Below are 16,575 nucleotides of genomic sequence, written 5' to 3' on the forward strand. Positions count from 1 at the left end.
GACTATTACATATTGGCCTATGTGTTTTCATGCTGTGTTTTCATCCAGTAAAACTGTTAAGGAGTGTATGCTAGCATACAAAAGCTGGCCTCAATCTTCAGCTCCAAAGATGTCCAGCTCCAGTTATGATATTGGCAAATACTGTTTGTGGTTTTGAAAGTACAGAATAAAGAGGAATTATTAGTAATTAGAATACAATATAAGGATATAGCAATAAAACAATATTACAAAGAAGTAACATAATAAACACAGCTATACAAATAGTATATTGCATTGACAAAATTACAAATTTGAGTTATAACAATAAGAAACAAACTTTTGAGCTCCACAAAGGGGCAAGGCAGGGCAGAACAGAGCTATGCTGAATAGACCAAATAAACAAACCATGGTCATATTTTTTTTTAAATTTAACAGCAATTTATTATTTACAATGATGGCCTACACCGCCAAACTCAGACAACACTGGGCCAATTGTGTGCCGCCCTATAGGACTCCCAATCACAGCTGGTTGTGATACAGCCTGGATTTGAACCAGGGTGTCTGTAGTGATGCCTCTAGCACTGAGATGCAGTGCCATAGACAGCTGCGCCACTTAGGCCAGGGTAGCTTCAAAATACAACACAAGCTATTAGCTTTGTTTTACAGAGCTAATAGAAGAATGTAGCTAGTTACATAAGTATTATTGAATATAACACCATAAAGGTTATGACATGAGTAACGTTACCTCGCGTGTCCGCGGTTATAAGGATTATACACAAACATATTATGCTCCATACATACAGTGAGCTCCAGTAGAAACGGCATAGCACGACATACGGAAACTATTATACCCAAATAAGGCACTTACTTTGATAGAAACACAGCCTGGATTTGAGCCAGGGAGTCTGATGTGACATCTCTAGCACTGATGTGCTGTGCCTTTGCCCGCTGCACCACTTGGTTGGCATAATGCCAGGGTAGTTTCAAAATACAACACAAGGTAATACTTCTCTGACGTAATTAGCATTGTTTTACAGAGCTGATAGAAGAATGTAGCTAGCTACATAAGTATTATTGAATATAACACCATAAAGGTTATGAAATGAGTAACGTTACCTCGCGTGTCCCCGGTTATAAGGAATATACACAAATAGATTATGTTCCATACATACAGTAAGCTACAATAGAAACGACATACAGAAACTATTACAACGTAATAAGGCACTTACTTTGATAGAAACGTACACATTTCCAAAGTTATTATTAGTAACTAAAACAACAATGACTGCAATGCGGGCAACAGATGGAAAATGTAAACACGTGTGCAGATCCCGTTCTGACGGGAGAAGCGCAAATGTCTGCAGACTTGAACTGCACAAACAATTGGGAAGTGCTCGGGGAATTTTCTCCGGGTCAGAAATGTCCCAAAAATTAAATTGTCCGCAAAAGTAAAAATTACTATTTTTATGTAAATGAATGAGGAGGCGGAACACACCTCATTTCAAACTGTTCTTAGAAAATAAAAACTTGTTTGAAAATAATTTGAAATTGAAGTTGAAACAGCCTATAAATAAAAACTGTCTAAATTCACGGATTAAATGTACTGTTGCGTAACAATCACATTCTGGAATGGAGAGAACTTTCTAATATCACGTGGATAAAAAAATTCACACTGGGGCGACCGTTAGAGATATTTAGAACTCATGCATGAAAGGGTTAAGAAGGAAAGAAATTCCACAAATGAACTTCTAACAAGATACACCTGTTAATTGAAATGCATTCCAGGTGACTACCTCATGAAGCTAGTTGAGAGAATGCCAAGCGTGTGCAAAGCTGTCATCAAGGCAAAGGGTGGCTACTTTTAAGAATTTTAAATATAAAATATATTTTGATTTGTTTAACACTTTTTTGGTTACTACATGATTCCATATGTGTTATTTCATTGTTTGGTGTCGTCACAAGTATTCTACAACGTAGAAAATAGTACAAATAAAGAAAAACCCTGGATTGAGTAGCTGTGTCCAAACTTTTGACTGGTACTATATATATATATATATATATATATATATATATATATATATATATATATATATATATATATATATATATATATATTTGTTTACTTAAATACAAAATTGTTGCCTCCTGGGCCCAGGGGCTTCAGCCCCGGTAAGCCCCTGCATTATTCCAACCTTGCTGGTTCCACAGCCTTTTTTAGGTAAGATGCCCAAATACATTTGGGCCCTAAGTTAGCGCCAACTCATTTTTTAAGTTTAGGTAGGCCTAACACGTGGAACCAGTCACTTAATAGTAATTAGTTGAAACAACTAGACTGTTTTCTTCATTGTGTAGTTCTAAGTCTAATACTACCGTACTATTACATAGGTATAACAGAATAGTACTTGGTCAATGGCCTATGGATTGCCTATAGAAATTAGGTGCTATTTGCATGTGAAAGTAGACCGGCAGGTCACCTAGCTGTTAAGAGCATTGGGCCAGTAACCGAAAGGTCACTGGTTCGAAATTCCTGAGCTAACTAGGTAGGTCGGTTACGTAACTATAATTGCTCCTGTAAGTCAGAGCATCTGCTAAATGACTTAAATGTGAAGTGTCATGGGATACATTTGCTTCATTGTTTACCTTTTAATTAGGCCTAGTGGTCTACTTTTTGATGGTATGCACGTAGACTACAGACTGTGGCTCGTCTTCGGCGATACAGAAGCTTCTATCATATGTTCGCTTTTTACGCCTAACCGCCATAGCCAATCAACGACTATATTCAGAACAGAAGCATGGGTTGTCCAATGGAAGAAAATCTGCAATGTGAACAAAAGAGTGAAGGTGCACGCACAAGAAGGGGGCGTATTGGAGGATGGCATTACGGATGACATTACCGTCGATGCGCACAGCTGTCAGAATTCTAGTTCGCTTGGTCGACATTCTATTTTAGAGCCACGTGCATGCAACTTCCCGGACTGCTATTTGTGATTTATTTCTCAGGTGGTGAATTCATCTAACACCAAAAATTGTTGCTATTCATCAACAATGTCTCTCATTGAGGAATACGAGGAAGGGGAATACGAGAGAGCACCTAAGCGTCTCAAAACGATGGATGTGGAGGAGGGAGAGGATCTGGAGGAGGGGGAGGATTCAGATACAGCTTCCGCGGGGCTGCTAGGAGATGAGGAGGATGCTACGGGGACCGCCGGGGAAAACCGGGCCCTGTGGTCAACAAAAAAATTTGGGTCTGAAAGAAAGGTGGGTGTAGACATAACATTGCCCTTTTTCTTATGTTGGCTTTGATTAAGAAAGTGCGCATCATCAATGACCATATTCAAAGAAACAAGTCAGTGTTGTTTTCTATCTCTATCTCTGGGCAAGTGACAGTCTTCAATAAAGTTTTTTGACTTGGATTGACAGATCCAGCCGCAGTTCTGATCATCTTTAGGCTACTTGATTATTTAAGGACTGATTTCCAATAATGACAATTTAGTTTTGTGTCCAATATATCTAGCAATGTTCTTTAGAAAGCTTACAACATAAAAATGAAAGATCAAAAATTGTCCATAGAAAGTGTGTGGAGCTGTGGAGCTCATATCTATCAGAACACAAGACTTGGGATTTTTCAGCCGAACGAAGCACGCTATTTAACTTCGTTACCCCGTAATTTGATTTTACATTAGTGTCCCCGACAGTCTGGCGGCTTGAAATCTATTTTGTCTTAATAATAATGAGACAAATAATACGCAGGCTCCCATCGATTTAGAGACTGCCCCCTGGAGAAATGTATCCGTGGGTGTCTTAGCTTAACTAGATTTAGACAAACGCTATGAACTGGGGCTTAAAATATTTATTATAACATTTGGATGAATGTCACTGTGAAGAACCATATCCCATTTCTCACCCAAAGCTAACATTGTTTCACCAAAGAGGATGACAGAGATGCTCTGAAGTACGTACATTCACAGTCACAACATAATATTACCCTCATAAATATGTATTTACATGGTTATATACAAAACTATGAACACATATGTTTATCCACATGCTGAAATAGACTTCAAAACCCAAAGTATTCTATATCTAGATTTGTGGTCTAGGATCCTTTATGAGTAATACAGGAGGGTTAGCTTAGGATTCCAAATCACACATGCTGCATCGGGTCCATCTCCAGAGAGAGCTGTAAGAGAAATGTAACTATTTGAATACAGAGTGGTTATGGAGTCTGCCTGGTTGAGCACTGCTTATCTGGCCGTATTTGACATTTGCTGCTCCCTGTGTAGCCACAGACAGTGCTATCACTCGTCCAATCAACCGAAAACACACGCTCTTGTTCAATCTTTGGACCAGTACCTTTTTTGGGCTGCCAAGACATCCAATGTGTCCCTCCTTGCATTTCTTAAAGACCCACAGTCTAAATAAATTAAACATTAATTTTAAACATTTTTGTCCTAGTCCTGGAGTAAAAAAGCATTCTCAATGGAGATTTTCAATTGAAAGCACTTTTTAGTCCAAGACTAGGCCTAATCTGTGTCTGAAAAACTGACCCAAATGTTCTCAATCTTGGATATTGGATATCCCTTCCCCAAACTGTTGCTGTAATAATTTGTGTTTTTAGTCAACCTAGTACCTCGTAAAATAAGAGTTAATAAAATAAAAGAGATTTTTGAATTTTTGTATTTCGCCCTGATGCCTCAAATTGGTAATTTAAGAAAGAGTTAAATCACGTTTTACGATGGTGACAGGTGTGCGGGATAATCAGCAGCCTGGTGACCTAGAGGCCGGAGAGAGAGTATACGTGACATTGACACATCACACACCTCCCCTGTGTTCAACGGTAGCACCTTTTGATAGATTGTCCGTTAAAGGATTATCAATAAGAGTCAAATCAAGGGGAAACACTTTCCAACCATGGTATATATAACACATGACATCACACCCTCTCATGTGTTCAACAGTAGCATGTTGCTACGGTTACCTCCGCTTCTCTTAATAACCTGCCTGTTAACGGATTATCATCATCACCCTCTGGTAACTGATTGTCTATCATTTTTTATTGGCACGAGGAAGGGGGAAGTGGAGACTTCCTATATGGTTTTATTCGCTACACTTTTTATTGGTATATCAATCTCCTACTTGGCTTCGCAACAATAGCTCCTCAGTTTGAGCAATGGCAGAGGTTGCATCCCAAATGTCAGGGCCCTGGTCAAAAGCAGTGCGCTATATAAGGAATAGGGTGCCATTTGGAATGCTGCCAGACAGCGTCCCCTTTGTGAAAGTGATCCCCAGCCCTGACAAGCACATCAGAAGAGCCTAGGTGGGCGGCGGTAGGCCTTATCGGGGCTCAATAGAACATTACAATTTTTATTACGTGCCTAACAATGAGCCTCGTGGGTGTTTTTGATAGGGAGAGATAGATCGAGGTGCAGTTTGCATTCTTAATCGTATCCCATTGGCATATGCAAAGAGGGAATTACATTGTGGTCTCGTGGATGGTAGTAATGCCACTACTGGCGCGACGCTAGGCACTATCTCATAAAGCCAAGGGCCCTGGGTGATAAACATCTGGGTGCGCGGCAGAGCTTTGTTCAGATGCCGGGATGAATCTCCCAAATGGCAAAATATTCCCTATATAGTGCACTACTTTTGACCACAGACATATGGGCCCTGGTCAAAAGTAGTGAACTATATAGGGAATAGGGTGCCATTTGGGAGGCAGACACAGTCCCTCGCGGGGTTTTAGTGTATAACCGTTTGGTATTTTGTGGGCACAAAAGATGGCAATGTTTGCATTTTGTGACATGGAATTAATCATTTCCACAGAATATAGCATGTTACAAACGGCGGGCTGCGTGGAACCTGTTACCGGAGATAGGGCTGCGGCAGCTTAGCTAAGAAATTAGCTTCAGTGTGGATCTGGGTGGCACAGCTCTGGGAGAACTTTGACTGGGACTATATTCCAATATCCATACTAACTGTGGACATTAGATCGAACGCTGCAAACGTACATTTTCTCAATTCAAAACTTTGCTCTGCATATCCCCTTCCAAGGTACATGTGTAATTATTTTACTGTAAATTAGTTTGAGTGCCTTGCTTGTATTTATATTTCTGCTGAATGGTATTCTATTTTATTCTACATTGCATAAACGGATCTAGGACCAGGCTAGGTTACCAGTGTCTGGTCTACTTCCTACACCAGATTAGGGAATTTCCATGTAAAAAGTCCCATGAGCACTAACATGAGAAGTTCATAGGAGCACATCAAATTGGGTGTCAAAATGACATCTAAGAGTAAATACCTTTTGAGAAATGAAGGCATATATAAATGTCTCTACATTTTCCATTCTAAAAATGAGGAATAAGCAAAGGCTTTGATTTCTGGTCAAACAGATGGAAAAGGGATCTTAGAAAAATCCAGCAGAAACAGTCTTAAAGGGTATAAGAAATACATCAAAACACAATAATGCTGAAGTAAAGTCCCCTGCCAACTAATATCATTTATATTTAGTTTTGCCAAAATGATTTGCCATCTGTAAGTTTAAGAAATATTGCATAGTGTCTTGTCATTCTGTTACCAAAACACCACATATCTTTAAGATATTTTCACATTTCTCTCCCTCATGAGGAGGGAGGATAATGAAAGTTCACAGAAGTAACAAGTACTGTAAAGGTAGACCTGCTAATTAGTTATAGTGTTTTTACGGATAACATTTGGTTGATGATTTATTGTGTGATTAAAGTGTGTTATTCTGTTACCAAATCAGTAACAGAATGACTGAAACTGAACTGGCTGCAATGAACGTTTATAGTAGTCACAAACCACAGTTGGGTTACCTTCTACTGTCCTCCCTTCCACTGGCATACTGTTATGTTCAGCTCATAACTGTTTTCTTTCTCCTTCTGTCTCATGGACAAACCAAGAGTGTGAAAACAGTCTGAACACCACCCCCCTCTCTCTCTCCCTGTCTCTCAACTCTCGCCAGTTAATGTCACCACTTCCAGCTCTTATTGACACCTAGGGCTGAGAATTACCAGGGACCTCACGATACGATATTATGATGAGACTTAGGTGCCAATACGATATGTATTGCGATTTTCACAATTCTATATGTTTTGAAATTCCATACTGTGATTTTATTGCGATGCGATGTTCCAAACATATTGCGCAAAAATTATATTGCGATATTGTCAAAACGTTACTATACGATATATCGTCAAATAATATCCCTATATGTAACTGTATAGATCTTTCCCCCGTCACTACTGACACCTACCCATGAGCCCCCTCTCTTCCCATTTACTGTAGCCAGCCCTCTCACTCACTGAGCACTGACCGACACCGGACATCCATGGACATTGAAAAGTAGTGAAAATATGGTCAGTCCAAATCTAAACCAATCATAGACATCTGTTTCACGTTTGAACAGCACTATACACTACAGTAGAGTATAGTATTGGTCAGTACAATAAAGTACAGTACTTTACTGTACAGTAGAGAATGGTTTAGTACAGTAGAGCACACAAGTAAAGTACAGTATAATTTACTGTCTTGTACTGTACTTTACTGTACTGTACTAAACTAGCTTATAGTCTACTAAACTGTACTGTACTGAACTCCACTGTATTTTACTGTACTGAACTCCGCTGTATTGTTCTGTACTGTGCTCTACTGTGTTGTACTGGGATGTCCAAACTTGTTAAACATAGACGTATATGATTGGCACAGACTTGGTACGTTTCGGACCAACCAAATGTGGTATTATTTGACGTCTGAGCTCATTATAGTAATAGCTAGTGTATAGAATAATATTGTAATAACATTGTTCTAGCTTTGTGCACCTATTCAGGATACACCACCATGCATCTCTGTATAGTACAGATCAGGGAGGGACCCATGATGTTACTCTGCTACCATCATTCTGCTACTGGGTGTTAATCCACTGCACCTACTGTAGTTCAATAACCAAAATAGATTTTGATCAAAGTCAACGTGTCATATCATATCTGACAATCCATTCTTTAGGCAGACATCTTTGAATATTACTTTGGATTAGATACAGTGTTTGCCAGAGTTGTTGGAAAATGTCATTCTGTTACTCTTCACAGTTTTTCGATGAAATCTGTTTTTGTCAAAGGTTCTGTTGAAAGTCCGAGAGTTGTATGGTTTGTTTCACTTTGCAAATCAATGGTTTTCGGTTTGGCATCCTTTTAAAGTGGAAAAGTCAGAGTCTTGGCGTCTTTCTGTCGCCGTAGAATTGCCCATTTGTCAAAGATGAGCCGAACCCTCTGTCTCTGCCTCCTGACGTCCTGTCATTCTGAGGCAGACTGAAGTATACCAAACAGTCTTTGTCTTGGCCTGTACCTGTATAAAGTACGCTGGTTTTGCATTGAAAGTGATCCAATCCCATGTGTTGTCTCCGATCAAAATAAAATCTGAAATCGTATGCTTTCATCCTGTCATGAAGATGAGTGTCAGGGACAGGCAATCGGTAATCTAGTATTACACAACAAAAAAAGAGAATCATTCAGAGAATTATGTTACGTTCAAGGAGCGATGTAAAGTTGTTGGGAACTAACAACCTACATTTGAGCTGAGATAAAGGAGTCTCCAAGGAGGGTTCCGCGTTTGACGAACCAGCAATCAACACTGTCAAGGTTAAAGAGCATGTCTGTGTGTCTGTGTGCATGTCTGTGTGTCTGTGTGCATGTCTGTGTGTTGCTAAGTGTCGTTCTGTTCTCTCAGTCTAGTATGCTTGGTTTTCCACATTCCACCACAAGGTAGTTACAACGCAAGCATCTGTTGACCTCTTAAGAAATACGATAACCTACGACAGATGCTGAAGATGGCAAAGATGGCTCATATTAAAGTGGTTGTGGCACTTTTTTTCTTCTTCTTCTTCTTTCCTTTTGACTTCCACGCACCCAGAGGAAGTGTTCAACTGATGCTATCTTTCTTAGCTTCGCTGTTTGTGCCTTCTTGCGCTCTGTCTCTCTCTCTCTCTGTCTCGCGCTCTGTCTGTCTCTGTCTCTCAGTCTCTCTCTCTTAAATTCATTGAGCTGTAGTGAGAAGGCTTAATGCTCCCAGGGTGGCGTTTGAAGTGAATCATTATCGTCAGTTTTTTTTCTATCTCCTATTCTTCTTCTTCTTCTTCCTTGCCGACAGGCTCTTGGGCAGATTCCCACTGTGCTGATGTTATCAGGAGTCACTTAGGAGCTTATGATTTAAACTCAGCTGAGGCCTGAGTGTAACGAAATTCTCCACCTTTCCCCATTCTCTTTCAGTCTCTCGAACTATCGTCTCTTCCCTTTTCCTCCAGTAGCTTAGCTGGCCCCATAAGTGTCAAGCAGTGAGGCAGTGAGGCAGTGAGGCAGCTATGCCCGCTGCGAATGCCTTTCTGTGAACACTGTCAATATCGGACAGTTTTCTATTTGATATCATTTTATATTGCTCCCAAATCAGTAGGGAAGATTAGGTTTGGCAGTCTAATCCCAGAACTGTTTGTGCTCTGTAGCTAACTCCTCTCACTAGAAAAGCAGGGCCTCGAGGGACCCCGCTTTGAGCCAATGAGCGGTCCTTTTGACTGCAACATTCAAGTATAAGCCTAATAGACACATTTCATATATGCTAGTTGGTTGTGTTTATGAAGGGTATTTCGTAACATTAGGACAAATGAATACAACAATTAAAAGAACACAATGGCATTTTCATTAAGTTATTGTAGGCTGTCTGCTGCCGCATGCTCATTATGTCCAGTGTATGGAACAGGGGTTATTCTCTGAAAAAAGTGACATTTTGAAATAGAGCTCATCTCTTCAATCTTGAGAGTTATTGTCAAAGGTCAGTGTTTTGGAAACTTCGGGAATCTGCTCTGTCCGATAATATCTAGAACATCAACGCATCTTACCTGCATGTGACTCTGCAAGAGGATTTGATGCTCTGCGGAACATACCTGCGTTAAATAGACTTATTTGTGAAAAGTCGAGGAAGGTGGGGGGAGGATGGCTTTAAAAAGAGAGATTTCAATTTGAATTGAATATGCGGGTCAATCTTTCAGGCTCTGTGTTTCTAGTGCTATGGCCGTTAGCATGACAGCGCAAAGAGATATGGGACCATGCTAGAGCTGTAACGCCACAGAAGTACACATTTTGAAACCTAGTCTGTAAAGATGGCCGTGATGTTGAGATCGCCTAAAGCCATTGTACCTAAAACAGGAAAACAGTACAACTGTCCAATTGAAGAGTGTAACAAGAACTGAGAGGCTAGTGCTGTGAAGTGTATTCCCATCGGAAATCACTGGGCAAACAATTGAAAAGGCAAACATTAACAGATGACTGTAGTAGAAGGAGAGAGGGATAGGATGTTTCCCGGTGGCTTTGTTGACCGACTCTCTTCATTACCAGGATAAGGCTCTCTGTCCAACTCGCCCTCTCTTTTGCAGAGCCACCCCCCCCCCCGTCTTGGGCCTCTCCCTTTCTCTCGTTCTCCATCTCCCTTTTCACTCCCTCCCGTTCTCTATCCCTCTCTCCACCTCTCTCTCCCGTGAACACAGCACAGCAGTAGTTGCAGCGTCATGACCAGACTATGCCAGGAGCTTGAGCTTGATGAAACCACTGCTGTAAGACACGGGGAATAGGGTGACTCAGAGTCAGTTCCCCCTTCCAAGACTGACATGACGATGTTCTAGGAAATACTGGTTAAGATCTCTGATGACGGTCGTGAGGCTGAAATGTCGGCATTCAATGAATAAGTGATACTCTGCAAGCGCAGTGAGAGAGGGAGAGAGAACATTTCCTAGTCTACACACCTACAAAGCAATGCCTAGATGTAAAATTGCAGTGCATTTCACGTATAGGAAATATTGTTTCCTAATTTGTGTTCATTATATATACAACAAACTTTTTTGGGGGGGGGGGGGGTTGCTGTGGCCAATGACCATTTTCTACGGTGCCAGTCCAAACAAAGCAACATGGAATATCTCTTGAGGCAATACTGGTACCCCAGAATTTTTTTAAAACAGCAATTCAACGGTAATATTAGCAAGGGCTGATATGATATAGGTGGTGTTGGTTGTGGCGTTGCCAGTGGCCACCATCTTCTTCAAAACTCCCTTTATAAGCATACAGCGACTGGTCTGGCAACTCTCTCAATGCAAATCAAATCAAATGTTATTTGTCACATGCTTCGTAAACAACAAGTGTAACTAACAGTGAAATGCTTACTTACGGGCCCTTCCGAACAATGAAGAGAGAAATAAAAAAGAGAAATAATAGAAAAGTAAAAACACGTATTAATAAAAGTAAAAATAAATACACAATGAGTAACGATAACTTGGCTACATTCATTGGGTACCAGCATGACTTCAAGGCTGTGCAGCTGAACTTTGGATGCTCGTCATTGCACTGCAACCAGCCAGGGATCGGGCAGCGCAGCTCCATATTAACTCTGCTGCCCTGTCTGTCTTTATTAAAGTTTAATTTTGAGACTCCAGTGGGGGTGGGGCGCAGGAGGGAAGGGGATGGAGGTGGGGGAGTAGAATCACAGGCGCTTTATCTACGCAACTCTGTGATCTCCACATCGTCTTCAGAGGGAGAGCTTGAAAGCAGCAGTTCGCCCCCTTGCAAAAGGAGAGTTCTGAAGGCAGGCGGGCTGGCGGCGGCAGCTCCCGACATGCCCTACTTAGCTGGCACATCGCACTGCGGGCCGTTATTTCTCCCAATTCTTTCTGACATCAGAGATACTGGCGGAGAGGCGTTCCTTAGTATTCCTTGGCTTTTGCGAGTCAGTGTCTTATGTAATCCGGCGCTGGAATTAATGCTGATCCCGACAGTTTTTTGTTGTTGTGTGGTTTATTGAAGTATATGTAAATGAGGCCTGTGCCCTCGCCTATTATTGCTTCTCCAAAGCTAACGTCAGGTGGAAGCCTAGAGACGAAATGTTGGTTTTTCTGCACCATTTATGTTGTTTTTAGTGTTGTTAACCATGGTAAACGTCACGCAGAGATAGGCACACTTACTGAAACAGGTTGTGTTGAGGGAGTGCTCGAAGCAGAGACACATTTACGACTAATTTACATTTTGAGGAGGCTTTATTTACATATAGTAGCTGTTGGCATTTTGTCAATACGACTTAGCATTTTTCAACGCAAGAACACCAAACAGACGATATGAGGATATTACATATGTTGTTATTGCTGCTGATTTATTTATACATTTTCATTATCTTCTTTGATTTCCTGTTTGGGGAAAGTACTGCATTCATATTGTATGTGTAGAAGGAGATTCAGTGCCATTAGTAAGATGAAGTAAGATACACCTGGAGAAAGCTGTAGCACATCAGAGACAGACTGGCCATAGGGCAATTTTTTTGCCCAGTTGGCATGTCTAAATTGGGGGGTTGTGCAAAATGATCATTATTTGGCTAATAACGGGGGCTTGGAGGGGGAAAAAAATCCTGGTGTGTTAGAAATGCTGGGCTGATTTCTGGTCCCAGTCTTTCCCCGCACTAGATTCTACATTAAAGCGGCAAGCAGCAGTTGAAACAATAACAAAGCATATTCCCCGCCCCTGTTTTGGTAAAAAGCTGAGGGATGGGGGAAGAGAAATGTAACCACTCATCAATGCATAGACAGAGCTATGGATGCAAGGACTGACCATCCATGATATCAAAATGATTCCCCCTCACACGCCAACTTCTAGGAGAGCCTCGACATTGTAGTCAGTTATAGAAGTGAGGAAAAGACCTTATGGCATTTGGAGTATTGGAGACAATGAGCAAGATTCAGTCAAAAAATAATAAGAATTCAGTACGAGTGTATATTGGCACTCGGCTAAATCCTGCTGGTCTGTCAGCATGATGAAGAAGCCGGTGGCCTTCTCGAGATTCCTCAACCAGGTGTGACTTTGGTAGTAGTGGCAACATGCCGTGATGTAACGGACTGTGAGATCGTATGGCCGAGCCCTTCACTATCCCCATCACTCTCAAATGCGTTTACGTATTTGTTTTCTTTAAAAATATATATATATATGTTTTACTGGACAGAGATAGTGAAGAGAGACAGGAAAGTATGGGTGCGCTGCAAACTAAATTCAAACGCCAACACCTGCATACATACTGTATGTCATATCTTAATTTGATCCGTTTCTCACAGCAGGAATGTATGCACTCACTATTGTAAGTAGTTCTGCATAAGAGTGTCTGCTAAATGACTCAAATGTAAATGTAGGAAAATAATCCTGCAGTAACAGGAAATGTGAATTATTATGTGGATTATAATTAATGGCCATTTTGGTAGGGGTTGATACATTTTTCCATTTTAAAGTGGAAATCACAAACTTCAGAAGCCTTTTTAAACCATTGCATTTCCTGCCGTGCAGGAAAATTCTCTGCAACAACAGAGTGATCAAATGAATCTGTGCATCAGGTGCACCTGTACACGTGCTCTGATGCCGACGGCAACAGTAACTGCTAGACCAATCCAGGCCGCTGTCTTTACTGTTTCTGTCAGCCTCAAAACAATGGACCGACATCATCAAAGTCTGCCAATCGATAATCAAGGAAATGCTTAGCATTTATTGTCGCTTTTCAGCTTGAAATGCAATCAGGCTACATAACGGCACGCCTTAATGATGGCCTAAACTGAATAAGAGACGGACACACCTCACTGGCCCTTCTGAAACATATGGAACATAAGTTGAATTTGAATAGCTGCGTTTCAAATGGCTGTTTCAGTATGGTTCGTATCGGGGTTCGTATCAGGGTCTCTCGCGTGTCACAAGACTGCTAGCTCACTGAGCTATAGCCGAGGCTGGTCATTAGCTCGGGAAGTTAACCCAAATCCTCAGGCCTCTGGCAAGGTTAGTCATCTCATGAGAATGGTTTCACCTCACTACACGTTCACTCATCTGGTAGTAAAGGTCCTCCTCACCTTTTCCTGTGTGTTTTAGACAGCGTCCGATGAGAATGACAATCGTTTTGTTATCTCTTCGTGTGATTAGGGTGATTATGCGTTTGAGTGATTAAAAATAAACTCGTCTGATATGTAAAGATATGAGAATGAATATTCCACCACATCTGTTGACAAGTTTGGCCCTTTTTTTATACGTTGGCATAATTATAGGACATTTGCATTTCAGACAGACCTGCATGCCAATGATGTTACCCAAATTAAAATTGGATGAGAATCTTTTTTCTTCTGCGATAATTAGAAGTCAAAGGCACATTCCAATGTTGAGCCACTGAGGCATATGTCTAGTGTGTGTGTGTGTGTGTGTGTGGGTGTGGGTGTGGTGTTAGGATGTATGTGAAGCATGTTCTCTCTAATACGAAGTAGTTATTAACCTCACATTCAAAAGATATGCTGATCAGTGGGGACATTATTTAACCTCGAGGTTGAAGGGGAATTTCTCAAAGGAGCACTGGGATGCATTAACACTGAATACATTGTAATCAACGAGAGGAAAAGCAATATGGTGGTAGCTGCAACTGCCGTTTGAATTAAATTAATAGAAAAATGATCATATTCAAACAGCAATGGGAGTGGGTGTAGGGATATTTTCCATCCATGCAACTGGAATCTTTACACAGAAAAAAATCAAGAAACCATAAAGCATCTCGGATCTTGGATCAGGTACCCCCCGCCCATATCATGATCATGATCTAAAAGGCAAAACTGATCCTATATTAACACTCCCCGACCCTCTCCGAGGAGGTCTCAAGGGGAGTGGGATATGTCAAAAACATCACACCTGTACAGGTTACCCACTTGTACATATAGTGAAACAAGACTATATACAGTAAGCACCCCCAAATGATGATTATTATTACTATCATACAGGCCCTGGTCCATCAGATATGATCTATGAACAGTTATCATGTTTTTCAAGCAATTTTCTGTCAAAGGTTGATGATCAATTTCATGGTGAATATGGGGACTATCACAGATAACGACCTTGAATGATTTTCAAAAATACACACATTGATTGCAATGCACCGTGCGCATCGCGGTCTCTTTAAAGCCTCGTTTTTCACATGCCAAAAACGCATGATCATCAATAACAGTTTCATTGTGCACGCAACAACACAGAAGCAATCCAAAAGCCTGCAGCCTTGTGAAAATAGGCTTCCCCTTTGAAGTGAAAATAAAAAGCAAGCTTCGGCGCGTACAACGTTAAAACAATGTAGAGAAAGAGATGAGGGGGAAACAAGTCTGTGAAGATCATCAAAGCGGTGGAAAACTCCTCCCGAATGTCAATGTGTAATTTTAAAAGTAGGGCATAGAATCCAATCATATCCATATTAATAACCTCTGTGGCTGCATGGGTGAGAAGGAAAGGAGAGAGAAGGTGTACATCTCCAATGGCATCCTATTCTCTGCATTACTTTTGACCAGGGCCCATAGGCAGAAAGGGCACGAGCAGCTGGACGACGGGGATATTTTATGCCTTCCTCTCGTCGTTTGATGATGGTAATCACCCAGTTTCTGTTCTTTTATTTATTTTATTTTACCAGGTTAGTCTCAATATAATTCAAAATCAATTTTACAGGAGAGACCTGGCCGAAATAGTAGCACGCAAAGTTTCCGACACCTTTACAACATAAAAAACAAAGCACTACAGTTTAAAAGCATTCATTTACACATTGAGCAGCAAGATGGGTTGGGGAGGTGTGGAGCAACTAGGGTTCAGATTATCGACAGCTCCCCACTTCATTCTCCATCCTAGTATTTATCTTACCTTTAAACTCATTTTAAGGGATGAGCTCCTGTAATTTCAGGGCCCTTTGAAGCTCATTCCAAGCGGAAGGAGCTGCTAACTGGAACTGTACCGGCCTAAGGCACAGTCAACAAAACACTGTCATATGAGCACAAGCGATAGTTGTCATTTGTCTGCTGGACAATGTAGGTACACAGGTCAAATGGGAGCTGTCTCAGTATGGCCTTATTAATGAAACCTTAGTTAGTCTGGCCTTCCTTAGTCTCCGAAGAGCTAAGGAAGGCCAGCCCACTCTCATATAGAGGAAACAGGGACGAGTTATAATTTATTGGATGGCGCACTACCTTCGAGTGGGCAAAAGTCCAGAGTCCCGCTGGGGTTAGGTTGTCATTGCGCTAATGCTAGTTAGCATTGGCTCGTGAAAATACGTCTAACTTCCTTTATACTGGCCGCAGAGACATAAAAATGGTATCCACGGGTTTATCTGACTCTGGGGAGTAGATAAAGAGCTTCATTGCCAAAATCCTGAACTATCCCTTTAAGGCGCTGTTTGTGTGTATGGGTGCGTATGTGTGTCTAGTACACTGCAGGGTCGTGTGTTGTCCCAATTGCCCTCCAGATGCTTGTTTGAGAGAATAGCCATCTATTTAATGAAGAAGGATACAAAAATAGCCTCCAGCATCAACTCAAAGGGCATTAAGGATAGTGATCATACTATAGCCCTTTCTTGTGTTGTGTTTGTGTCTGCTGTGGCCTTAGACTGATGACGCTAACACTGTTTGAACATTGTCGATTACCGTGGCTGCGGAGGGGAGTCGACATTGGCCAATGCAATGCAGTATTTTTCTGACAGCTGGCTTCGAAGGCGTCCCTAAGTGATGTA

At 41.2% G+C, this 16,575-nt stretch overlaps 1 protein-coding gene across 1 annotated transcript in view; it reads left to right on the forward strand.

Annotated features, from left to right (window-relative positions):
* The first annotated feature begins 2,841 nt into the window (after window positions 1-2,841).
* The window catches only part of LOC129839511 (heterogeneous nuclear ribonucleoprotein L-like), a 59,747-nt gene continuing 46,013 nt past the window's right edge, over window positions 2,842-16,575 (forward strand). The window contains exon 1 of the mRNA XM_055907014.1: window positions 2,842-3,237. Coding sequence (XP_055762989.1) covers window positions 3,025-3,237 — 213 coding nt within the window. The 5' untranslated portion in view covers window positions 2,842-3,024. The remainder of the gene's footprint in view (window positions 3,238-16,575) is intronic.

This window comes from Salvelinus fontinalis, chromosome 3, assembly GCF_029448725.1.
Source record: "Salvelinus fontinalis isolate EN_2023a chromosome 3, ASM2944872v1, whole genome shotgun sequence".
Taxonomy (NCBI): domain Eukaryota; kingdom Metazoa; phylum Chordata; class Actinopteri; order Salmoniformes; family Salmonidae; genus Salvelinus; species Salvelinus fontinalis.